The following is a 12446-nucleotide window of genomic DNA, read 5'->3' on the forward strand; positions in this document are numbered from 1 at the left end:
CTAAAAACTTGACATCGTCATGGCAATGAACGTGTGGAATAAACTATTTGACGCAGTTGATGAGTCATCAATCGTGATTTGACGAATTTTCAGATCTGGTCTACATTGGAAGCATTCCACAAGAGCGTTTATTCACGATGTTTTTCGACGAAGTAGAGCCGCAAATTTATGAGGTTTTTATTACTGTAGGAGTTTTGCTGATTGCAACACTTCTTTTTTTAACATTTGTTATTTCAACGGCCATAGATTTTGCAGTGCGTCGGTGTTTCAAGGTGAGTGGTACCTAGTCCCTCTAGCTGTTGAGGATTTATGCTCAAGAAAGTTTTGTGCAGAAGGAGAAAGCAGCCAGGTTTACCGGATACAAATATATTTGGCGCCAACTTGATTGAAATTCAAGCGAGTTTCGTGTCTCTAATATTGGTTAAAAACTTTCAGCTGACTCAAGTTATGAAGAAACAACGTTTGTATTCCAACTCTGCAAAGTTGAGATAACTGGACGAAAAAAAACACTTCCTCGAGTTAGACTTCGTTTGCATTGTTTCAAGTCCCCCGATTAACTAGGTTCAACGCAAACGGACGACTATGTAATGGCATAAACTTTCATTGTTCATGATATTTCGATGTACGATGTTCAGTTGGGCTAAATAATGTCCGTTTTTTACTGGCCAGAATTGCTTTAAAAATAACGTCGTAAATTATATAGTGGGCCGATCGATCCAACTTCAAAACATATTATTTCTTTTGAACATTACTTGAAACTCTTCCAGGCAAAGAAACAGCCCATAACTTGGCCACCCAAGCCTAAATGCCGGCCTCCGACGCAAATCCAATGGGACAAAGTTAAAATCGAACGCCAAACGACTACGTCAGGAAAGAAAAAGATCCCTCGACCTCCCAATGCTGAAGAGATTGCGCGCGCAGCTCGGATCCAGGAAATGATCGACGCTCACAGGCAAGGCTTAAGGAGGCTCTATTTGGGAAGACAGCGTGCCATGATTAACAGAAGAGCTATACACAGCATCATGGAGAAAGACGCGCGTGAATACGCAGAAAGAGACGAACACAGGAAGCAACTGATCGCAGAATTAGCCGCTAATTTTAAGAAACAACAGCGGCGAGCTCGAGCCTGGGTGAAAGAGATCGAGGAATCATATGAAAACAGCGAGCCTTTCGCAGTAAGAATGGAGAGAGAGTACCAAATGAGAGAGAGGAATTCAATGCAAGTAGACGGACGTTTTGAAGGGCCAGAGTTGACGCCAGCCAAACAAGAAGAGGACATTGGAAACCCGTCCAAAGAGGTAAAAGAAACAGAGGAATGCAGAACGCCATTCCTGAGAGTGCTTGGCGACAGCAAGATGATCAAAATGAAGGTAATGAATGAATATGCAGTCACCTCGATCTTTAAGACTTCGCCCACACTACGCCGGAGGAATTTAAAAACGCACCAATCACCGGTCATTTTGGATTTGTGTTTGACGAAAACTCGAGCAGGGAAATCACATGATTTCGTGACGTTATTATTTGTGGAAAAACTTCGTTTTCAGAATGTTTTCCGCCCACACAAAAACGAGAAGTCTTCATTTTTAAACTCCCCCGGTTTGAAGAGCGCGTTTTCGTAAAGCTCCGTTTTCGTGACATATTAGTCTGGACGAGAAATAAAAGCTGCGTTTCAAATTTCTCCGACGTAGAGTGAACGCTGCCTAAGGCAGACACTTGTGGGGGCGGCCAGCTTCTTCCAGGCTTCCACGGTCAATGGATATCAGTGACGTAAGCGAGATGGACGGCCAGGGAAAGCCCTTTTTTGCTCGCACCAAATGGATTGTCCGCGGCGAAATATCGAGGCCTAGGAACTAGGCATCATCTTACAATGGTGTCTTCCCAGAGAGACTTGACTGTTACCAAGTTAAATCGTCTTAGCTTCGTTGTGACAGAACGCAAACTAATATTTCTAAATGTAGGACAACAATGACTGAGGATTTAAAGGGTTATAATTAAATTTAAGGTCAATTGCGTCCGGTTGCATTGCATGTAACATTTTAACTGCCGATTTTAACGTTTGACCAGCCTTGTTGTTATATAGACAACGCCTGGTTTCGAGAAACTGCGCGAGCTGATGGGCTGCCAACTGACGGGTAATCAGCTCTTATAATCCACCAAATATTTCCGCCCACGCTCGATTGGTCTAAACATGTCACGTGACTGAATATTCCCCAGCTAAAACTGGGGAATATCCGAGTGATATTCCCCAATTTTCAAAACCGCGCGTGTTGCGAAAAAGATTTGAAGGATAATAAACACAATAGCCCCCATTTGACGTGAAAATATGCTCGGATATTTCTCCTTGGACATTACCTGTTCCTCGAAGCTCACAGTTTTCGGAACAGAGAATGTCCGCGGACAAATATCCGAGTATATTTTCGCGCCAAATGGAGGCCATTGCTTATATATCCTTAGTGCGCGCGAAATACTTTCGATGACCAAAAAATGCTACTTCTAACGTTAGGGGCGTTGTTGGTGGCTGTAAAAAAAACGCCATTTCATTGATTATAAGCTCATTTTCAACGTGAGTTTGTATGAGAATTGTTAATTTATTATCCGCTAATACGAGTCTCTCGTTAACAGTTTGGCAAAAACAACAAGCTAGCAAGTTTACTAGAGAGCAGCAAGGTCGGTGATGGATTTTACGTGTTCCTGTGAAGCTATCCATGGTATTGTTTTCAAGCTAACGAAGTCAAGGTGGTTTACAACAGTTTTGAGAAGATTAATGAGCGCTCAACTTTTAACTTTTCTGAAAAATGTTCCAAGATGTTTTTCCTTTCTCTAATTACTATTTACGTCAGTCTTAAACCGTCTACCATATGGGACACTACAGCGATACAACCGTAGATAATAGCCAGAATGATCGACCGGGTGTTTAAGGGAAGAATGGACACTAATAGCTTTAATGGCGTCTTTCACAAATGTAGCCGAAAGACCCTACCTCAAATGTTTAGGCATTAAAAACTGGCACTGATTAGATACGGTTGTACGGCTAGATTTGAGAAAAACGTCATTAAAATTGCTTTTGCCCAGTCTTCTCTTTAGCACTCGGTCGTTCATTTTGGCTATTTGTTGTGCGTTTGTATTGCTCAAGTGTCGCGAATGATGGTTCAAGAATTGAACTGACGGTAATTACAGAAAGTAAAAAGCATCTTGGAACATCTTCGTTGCAAGAGTTATAAGTTGGGCTCTTTTACTTCTTCAAAATGAAAGCAACCTCAAGCAGCAAGCCAATACTAAGAGGACAGTCAGTTTGACTAACAAACATCGTGACGTCATCCAGCGTTAGCAGGAAACAACGAAATGAAGTGCACCGACTCCGTTTCAGTTCGAAGTGACAACATCTTATCACACCAAATAATCAAGTTAAGTTTAACAACAAGTTTAAAAGATACAAAGAGCGATGAAGAGCTGGAAGCGTCAGTTTTACTCAGAGTTTAAAGTAAACAAACTTTAGCTCACGTTTTGGTCTTGGTTAATAAGGGCATACAATTAAAATATCTCTTATCTTTCCAATTTCCGGTTAAGGCTGTTGCGTTAACGAACACTTTAATCAAAATCAGAAACAAGACAATTCAGTGTACAGATATTTTGATAACAAATCTCATATTTTCATATCCTTTTCAAATGACGTTATCCAGTGCGCAGAGTACAGCGTTAAGTTAAGATATCTGTAAGGTGGGCGAGAGTTAATGAACGACGAAAGAGCGTGCAATAAAATTGAAATTAATGTAAAAAGTTCCCCAATCCTTTACTTCGATTTTTCTTCTTCTTTTTTTCCTTATCTTTGTATACAGTCTTTACTCGATATCAAGACCTTGTCTTAAATGATATTGAACCCCGTATACAGCTGCGGAAATATTTCTTATATACACGTCAATAACATATACTTCTTGTAAGAACAAATAAATACAACTCTTATAGTTTCTTTTTTTCTTCGTCAATGTAAAATTTCTTTGAGATTGGTAATGACACGATTTTTTGGCTGCGATGAATTGTTTGCAGCCGAACAAACTTCATAATTGAAATATTTACTAAGAGTCAAATTCCTCGAGGCTTTGTTCCTAGAGTACTTATATTTTCTTCGAAACTGTTCAAGCGTATAGCCTTCGATAAAGACAACAGCGTGACTAGATTTGCGTGACAACACAGTCAGATAAGAGTCACACTGTCACTCAAACGTCCGTGTAATCTTCGCATCCGACAGAACTGTGGCTTGTTCACTTTATTGTGGATCTTTCGTAAGGCAGCCTTGCCTATCCCAAGGAAACAATATTTTCAGGAGCCAGGAGTCGCCGTTATTTGTTGCTGCTAACAAAACACATCACTACCCTGAGGAATCATGGTACCGAGATCGTTACATCCGTTGTGACGTAAGATGTCTGCGCATTCCTTACTCCCAGCACTCTTTGCGTGCCATAGAGCCGAGCGACCTTTGACGTCAAGGATCCGCACATCTGCAAAATACTGGCGAAAACAAGAAAAAAAAAATGATACAACGGCACAGCTTTTCAATTTGCAGATAAACGCTACAAGTTATTTCGAAAGTGTTGGGCGTGGTTAGGGAAAGGGAGAACTGTGGTAAAATCTCTAATAAGCGGACACCCTGGGGGTCTCATTGTCCGCTAATGGGGGGTGGGGTGACATCGCAATCATATTCGAACGACTCAAACTCAATACTGATGTAGTTACAAAACCTGGTCTGATTCTGATAATTGACCACTCACGGCAAAATTATTTTAACGCGAATCTACCGAAAAGGAAAACCAGGAAGTTATCCGTGTCTGTTTACAACAAGGGTCCGTTAACCTGAAGTTCCACACAGAGCTTTCATTAAAACGTTGCGAAGACTACGAGTAATCATGAGTTTGATTGTATCACATATTTCAACTCCAACGACATAGACAACTAAATTCTCTTAACCTGTTTATAGCAAACGAGGAAGTCATATGAGGAGAATTTAGAACATGACCCTGTTAAGGAAACAATGACTGATAAAAAATTTACTCCTTCAAAAGGGTATTAGAGAAAATGTATGAAACACAGTTGGGAGAATCTAGAGTCTGAACGTGAGACTTACCCATATAAGAAGCTGTGTTATGACTATATTTCCTAGTGAACAGCTTATATGAAGTGCTGTGCAGCTCTCTCTGTCTTCATAAGCTGTGTTGAGTTCTTCGGGTGAACAGTGAGCCAGCAGTAGAATGCACTGCGGTAAATCTTCTCTAATTACAGCCTCCAAGAGTTGCTGTGAAGACATGAAGTAAAGTAGTTCTTACAAAACATTGAGCAAAATTACTCGGTTTTCATTGGTAGAGGATAGTCCAATTAATTCTATATCACACTTTGCGGTCTCTTTTACCTATTATGCAAACACAAATGCGACGATCGCTTCTTCACATCGCAGATTAATGGTACTTTCAAGTCGCGTTGGACATCTACCATCACATTATTATCTCCCCCCCCCCCCCCCCCCCTCCCAGTAGCACTCACCCTTACTTCTGAAAATGGGAAAAAGTGACGATTGAGCACCAACAAATGCATCGGCAGCCAATGCGCCGAATACCGAACCAGTAATCCACCATTCATCCACCAACAGCAATGGCTCCATCTCCTTCCAACAAACGGTCCTGACAAATTCTTGTTACTGTTTCTAAATGCTCTTGTTCTACTTGTTTTCTTCAATTAATTTAGTAAGTTACTTCACTTACCTCGCCCAGTGAAGAATCACATGGCGGTAATTCTCGAAGAAACTCTTTCCCCTCGTATTTCGCTCGGACCCATTTTTCTTTCTCTTCTCTGAATGTGGATATATAAAGAGGAACAAGGAAGGAAACATACGGATTACATTATTAAACTGTTGAACTCACACTGGCTGTGTGATAACAAGACTTTCTCACTTAGATTGAAACTTAAACTGGCACAACCTTGAGTAATCTGGTGCGACCTTGCGCGACCTAAGAAGACTTTGCAGCGGCTGTGCGTGACCTAACGTGACTTAGCATCAAAACGTTATTGTGTTATCACTTGTTACTAGCGCTTTCATACCTTGATGAAGACGGGGTTGGTTTCGTCCTGTTTTGTAGCTTTCTTTCCCACACGCTGTTAGCAAGTGTGTTTCCAATTGCGCTGATCACAGCTGTGAGCTCAGATCTGCAAAGCAAAACAAGTGCAATGCGATAAGTACTTCCCAAGGCGCCATTAGCAGCTAGTCTGAAGGACGATTACTGGGTGCGCAGACCATTTAAATAGCAGTCTAGCTGGGTTAAGATTACAAAGACACTGGATAGGCATGGAAACTAGACCTTTTGACCAACGATCACGACGAGCAGGTCATTCGCCTTCAAAATCCTAAAAACAACTCTTATTTTCAAACACGTGGTGTACACTTTACTTACGGCCATTCGTCCAGGTCTAGAGATCGTACTCTAGACACGTGTGTTCCAAGATTTCTGTGAATTCCAGAACATTCTATACACATCAAAGCTCCAAGGTTCAGTGACGCCCAGTCAGGACCTGAGAAAACAAGAAAGAAAACACACATTAATGACTTCATGGGTCATCGCCTACAGGATGATGTCGGTTGTCACCGACATCAGATTTTCAAATTCCCCGACTTTTCCATGATAAAAATACAATTTCGCTGACCAAACTGGCACATAACTACAAAATATAATATATAGTAGTGGCTTCCAGCTCCCCTTACAACCGTCGTTACAACCCATTTAGGACTGATAAGGTTTCGACAAATTTGCCTTCTTCGTTAAGGAAAAACATCACTAAGGTCGCAGTGATCCCGAATGTTTCCTTCAGCCTTCAACGGTATGAAATCTACAGTGTTAAAATTTCAAATCTCCCTGACTTAACTTCAAAATGTCAATTTTCCCTGACTCAAAATAAACTTCCCGACTTCCTCTTGTAACAATTTACCATTTCAACCTCTTCACTCGAAAAGACCGTGTTCATTTGATTTAGTATGACGGGCGCTAATTAAATTTTGGGAAAGGAGCGAATAGTGTGTTTAAAAGAACAAGGTACTTACCACAACATGGTTGTAAATTGAAAAAAAAAAATAGAAACACCCCTTCAAAGAGTGCGGCAAGGACATAATTATTTTATGAGGGAGGGATGCCACGGTATAAACTGATTCTCATAATGCAATGCATTGCGAAAATGAAAAACAGCAACAGGACACCCAACTTACTCGGCGCGCCACAGTCCACACACACTTCGTTTCCTTCCATATTCCTAATTGATTGCATATCGTGACCATTAGATGAAGAACTGCTGTTACCTCTTGACTGAAAACAGAACCAAGCAAACAGTTTCAGTTAACTCATGGTAGTTAACTCTATGGTCAAGTGTGCTGCTTTTTATGGTATATACGTGAGATAAGAACTATATAAGAAGCTGGAGAACAATCTGTCCCAGGTGCAACATAGCGAGGACTCTTCTGAGCCCGCCGTCGTGCTGTTTCTAGCAATTTGAACTTCTGTTTAGTTTCCTTTTGATTTTTCTTGTTTATGTATGAGTAGCTTTAGTTTAATTCTGATTAACGAGAGATTCACTGTAATTGGCTAGGCAGCAGTGGTCTCCCTGCCTAATACAAATTCTATGTATAGAAGTACTTTAGTTAGGCGAAGTTGAATAAATAAATAAAAATAACTAAACATCGATGATTAATCTTTAAGGGGGATTGGAAGTGAATGCTTATAAAATGACACAGATCGAACACACACCACTCAATAAAACCAGAAGAAAGAACCACTAAACAAGCATTTTCCATTTATTCCAAATCCCGGCACTAATTCTCCATTTGTGATTTCTCCTTCATAAACATCTTTAACATTCTAAGTAATTTAAAAAACGTTTTAACCTTGTAAGTAGGTCAACTTTAGGGAAACAGAAGAAGATGACTGACGAAATATCGTAAAGCGTTTGCATTTTTAGTAAAAGGGCTATTTACAGTATATTTATAATCAACACCACAAAAACATCATTGGCAAAATGGTCTGTATTATTCAAGTTGACTTTATTCGCTGTACATTAAATGGACTTTTTCACTTGCAGAAAATTAACTTATGACAAGTGTGTTTAGGGACAGACCATTAGAAATGTGAGATGGGGGGAGTGGGGAAAAAGCAAAAAAAAAATTCATGCAAGGGAGGGTGACTGAAAAAAAAAATGCAAAGAAGAAGTGAAGAAAAAAATTTTCTGCAGAGTGAATTGCTCTCTTGAGTACAAATTGTATTCGCCTGAAGGGCACCTTGGCAGCCACTTTATACTGCAGTTTTAATTTCTTGGTCCTGGTGTAATCCCCATCCACATGGTTTTCTCTACAATTAAGAAAACGGACATTTTCCCCTTTCAAGGTTGATACATTTTGCACGCAGCAACCTCATCATGGACACTGCTAGCCGAACATCCTGCCAGACAAACCCTTACGGATAACCATGGATTAAAATTGATTAAAAAAAAGACCCTTGTGCTATAAACAGCCAACCTGCTTGATTCCTTTGCAATTAACGAAGCACATACCGTGTTTTAAAACCCTTGACGTATATATGAGTAATTTCACAACTGACGTGTATAAATGACGATTGTGGTCACAGATGTGCACACCCATGGCGAACCACTTCCCCTAAGATGGCCGCTAAGATCAATGTCGGACAAACTTCGTAAAAGACAATCATGGACGAAAAAAAACCCTGCAGAGGCAGTGGACGTGAAAAAGACATTCCTGCAAGCTGAAAAAGTCCCCCCCCCCCCCCCACCCCATCCCTTTTCTAATGGTCTCTTCCTTAACAACTTCCCGTATTTCATATGTTCGCCAGCAACCAAGTCTTTTCGTCATTCCAGCTGTTCAATGCACACAGTGCTTTGTGTTTTAAACAAATAGTCACATAATGATAAGTTAATAAAGATGGTGAATTTTAAGCTCGGTAATGAAATGTGAAGGTGAATTAATCAACATGACACGACACGCGTGATATTAATACTTCATTTTACTCGCCCTCGTGATTACCTGTACTAATTATAAAATTATCACGACAAAAATGGACTATGGGATTCAAGTTTACTTTTTACGCTGTACAAACATAGACTGAAAATTTTTTTTCATTTGCAGTAAACTAGTTTATGACAAGTCTGTTTAACAACTTCCCGTATTTCATGTATTCGCCAACAATACAAAAATGGATTTAAAGCCGAGTTAATGAACACTACAGTTGAAGCAAGGGATCTGCCAAGCATTACATTGACTGGATAAACTGAAGTTACGACGAAAACAATAAAATAAGGGCAGTAACAAACAATGAGTACAAGAAAAACTATAAAGGCGTTCAAAGCAGATCTTTTTAGCCCTAACATATTGTTCACATCCACAGTCACTGTGTTAGTTTCAACTGCTTCTCGTTGAATTTGAATTCTACTCTTATGATCACGAACAATTTTGTATATTTTTACATGAGAAAAAGCTGAGATGAACAGACAAACACATATTACAACTGCAACTAAAACGAGATAAATCATGTCGTTCCAAAACTGCGCGTTTACTAAAATCGCACAAGTTGTCCAGACAGCCAAGAGAACGCACCTTACTCGGGGAATTGTCACAATACTTGGATAACGTAAGGGCTTCTGAATGGCAACAAGTCTATCCACGCTAATTGCGGCGATCGTAAAAAGAGAAATTCCACACACATAGAAAGCCAGTACATTGTAAATCCTCAAGAATAAAGTTTTCAGCGATTGGTCTTGAGAAAGCAGTCCTATTAAATCGTTTGCAATAAAAAGGGGCTGTACAACCGCACCGACAGCGAGGTCAGAAAGCGCTAAGCCACAAAGTAAGACCACAGATGGCGAGCGAAGTGTTGACGTCTTCCAAACTGCATGTAACACCAGGGAGTTCCCGATTATCGATGTTATGGCGAGAGGAATATTAACTGCACAGTTAATAACCAGGACGTTCTTTACGACATCAGTTATGTTTCCTCCTGTAGACTGAATCACTGCTTCTTCCGAAGACATATTTGCAAGCTGTTTTTTTCGTTACGAAAACGCGCTCAAACGTTGACTTTAACGAGCAAGCTTCAAACATCTAGTGCCATTTAGTGCCAACAGCAAGTTTGAAAACAGCAGGTTGATAATTGTTTGAAATCTGCATAAAACGCGGAAAATGTTTGACGGTTTAAGGAGACCCGTCAAACCATTTAAATTATAACTTCCCCTTTTATATTGTTTACGTTGCAATCATATGAATTTTAACTGCTGCTTTTTGATACAATAATGTAGGAAATAGGATCTTTTCAAGTTTTCAATTGTACCGGCTGGGAAACTCCTGTAACACAAACTTTGTTCTTGAAGTATTAACATTTGTATTTTTTTTTTCTCCACTTGACGACATAAATACAATATTGTTAACAAACATGTATAACGAAAAAGACGTAGAAAGGGCAAAATATAGTATCCTAATTGCATGCCCTTTAATTCAATACATTTCTTTTAAACTAGTACAAGAGAGGACTGACGTTAGAATTATTAATACCGAACAAAATAAAACTGGTAAAGTGCTTTTTAAAATAGTTTTCTAATTGCCTCATTACGTATAGATAAAGCAACGTCAGTCTAATCATAGCATCCAAAAATAGTTGGGCAAAATTTTGATATATTTATTCTAAAAGATTTTCGATCCAGGTGTTGTAAGGGTGCACTTCGAGTAGCGTGATATAATCAAGTTGTTCGGTGCATTCGCAGGAAAATTAGTTACCCTCGACAAGATAACAGCTAACACGTGTGTGCGTAGACAATATCATATTTCACGAATATATACAACAGATGTGCACACCCATGGCGAACCGTAACACTTCCCCTAAGATGGCCGCTAAGATCAACGTTGGACAAACGTCGTAAAAGACAATCATGGAGGTGTCAACACAACTGATGCGTTGAATCTGGGCTGTTTCAATCTGCTTTAGGCTTTTGACAAAGTAAGCGACACATTATCATTCAAGTCCAATCGATACATTGAATTTATCGGCTGAAAATCGTAGAAAACGCACCAAAAACGCTTCAATTTTGCAAATTTTTCTGGGGAGCCCTGGGGCCTACCCCCAGACCCCCCTAGCAGAATAGGCCTTTTGGCCCCATATCATGGTTACTGAAGAGCCACTCACAGAATCCTAGTTAAAACCTTGATTCACTGGGGAAGGAATAAATAAAGTTGTTGTTTCCTTAGACATCAAACAAAAAATGCAACGTAACCCCATCAGTTGGGCAACAGGCGCTTATATATCCTTAGTGCGCGCGAAATACTTTCGATGACAAAAAAAATGCTACTTCTAACGTTAGGGGCGTTGTTGGTGGCTGTAAAAAAAAAACGCCATTTCATTGATTATAAGCTCATTTTCAACGTGAGTTTGTATGAGAATTGTTAATTTATTATCCGCTAATACGAGTCTCTCGTTAACAGTTTGGCAAAACAAGCCAGCAAGTTTACTAGAGAGCAGCAAGGTCGGTGATGGATTTTACGTGTTCCTGTGAAGCTATCCATGGTATTGTTTTCAAGCTAACGAAGTCAAGGTGGTTTACAACAGTTTTGAGAAGATTAATGAGCGCTCAACTCTTAACTTTTCTGAAAAATGTTCCAAGATGTTTTTCCTTTCTCTAATTACTATTTACGTCAGTCTTAAACCGTCTACCATATGGGACACTACAGCGATACAACCGTAGATAATAGCCAGAATGATCGACCGGGTGTTTAAGGGAAGAATGGACACTAGTAGCTTTAATGGCGTCTTTCACAAATGTAGCCGAAAGACCCTACCTCAAATGTTTAGGCATTAAAAACTGGCACTGATTAGATACGGTTGTACGGCTAGATTTGAGAAAAACGTCATTAAAATTGCTTTTGCCCAGTCTTCTTTTTAGCACTCGGTCGTTCATTTTGGCTATTTGTCATGCGTTTGTATTGCTCAAGTGTCGCGAATGATGGTTCAAGAATTGAACTGACGGTAATTACAGAAAGTAAAAAGCATCTTGGAACATCTTCGTTGCAAGATTTATAAGTTGGGCTCTTTTACTTCTTCAAAATGAGAGCAACCTCAAGCAGCAAGCCAATACCAAGAGGACAGTCAGTTTGACTAACAAGCATCGTGACGTCATCCAGCGTTAGCAGGAAACAACGAAACCAGGAGCACCGACTCCGTTTCAGTTCGAAGTGACAACATCTTATCACACCAAATAAACAAGTTATGTTTAAAAGCAAGTTTAAAAGTTATAAAGAGCGATGGAGAGCAGGAAGCGTCAGTTTTACTCAGGGTTTAAAGTAAACAAACTTTAGCTCACGTTTTGGTCTTGGTGTTAATAAGGGCGTGCAATTAAAATCTCTTATCTTTCCAATTTCCGGT

At 39.8% G+C, this 12446-nt stretch overlaps 3 protein-coding genes across 3 annotated transcripts in view; 1 reads left to right on the plus strand and 2 right to left on the minus strand.

The window, feature by feature from the left end:
- Positions 1-137: 137 nt before the first annotated feature.
- Positions 138-3759, plus strand: LOC149115867 (uncharacterized). Its single transcript, XM_089285725.1, has 3 exons — positions 138-272; positions 768-1370; positions 2623-3759. Exons 1-3 carry the CDS (start codon positions 138-140, stop codon positions 2695-2697), a joined length of 813 nt encoding a protein of 270 aa, XP_089141851.1. The 3' UTR covers positions 2698-3759.
- Positions 3760-3799: 40 nt separating this feature from the next.
- Positions 3800-12446, minus strand: part of LOC110066729 (arf-GAP with GTPase, ANK repeat and PH domain-containing protein 1-like) — a 46302-nt gene continuing 37655 nt past the window's right edge. The window contains exon 18 of the mRNA XM_089285286.1: positions 3800-4506. Coding sequence (XP_089141412.1) covers positions 4351-4506 — 156 coding nt within the window. The 3' untranslated portion in view covers positions 3800-4350. The remainder of the gene's footprint in view (positions 4507-12446) is intronic.
- LOC149115868 (melanocortin receptor 4-like) lies at positions 9027-10177 on the minus strand. The gene has a single exon (XM_089283863.1). The coding sequence runs from the start codon at positions 10066-10068 to the stop codon at positions 9157-9159; it is 912 nt and encodes a 303-aa protein (XP_089139989.1). The 5' UTR covers positions 10069-10177; the 3' UTR covers positions 9027-9156.

Source organism: Orbicella faveolata, unplaced genomic scaffold (genome assembly GCF_042242905.1).
Source record: "Orbicella faveolata isolate gen_17 unplaced genomic scaffold, um_ofav_v1 contig_13, whole genome shotgun sequence".
Lineage (NCBI taxonomy): Eukaryota > Metazoa > Cnidaria > Anthozoa > Scleractinia > Merulinidae > Orbicella > Orbicella faveolata.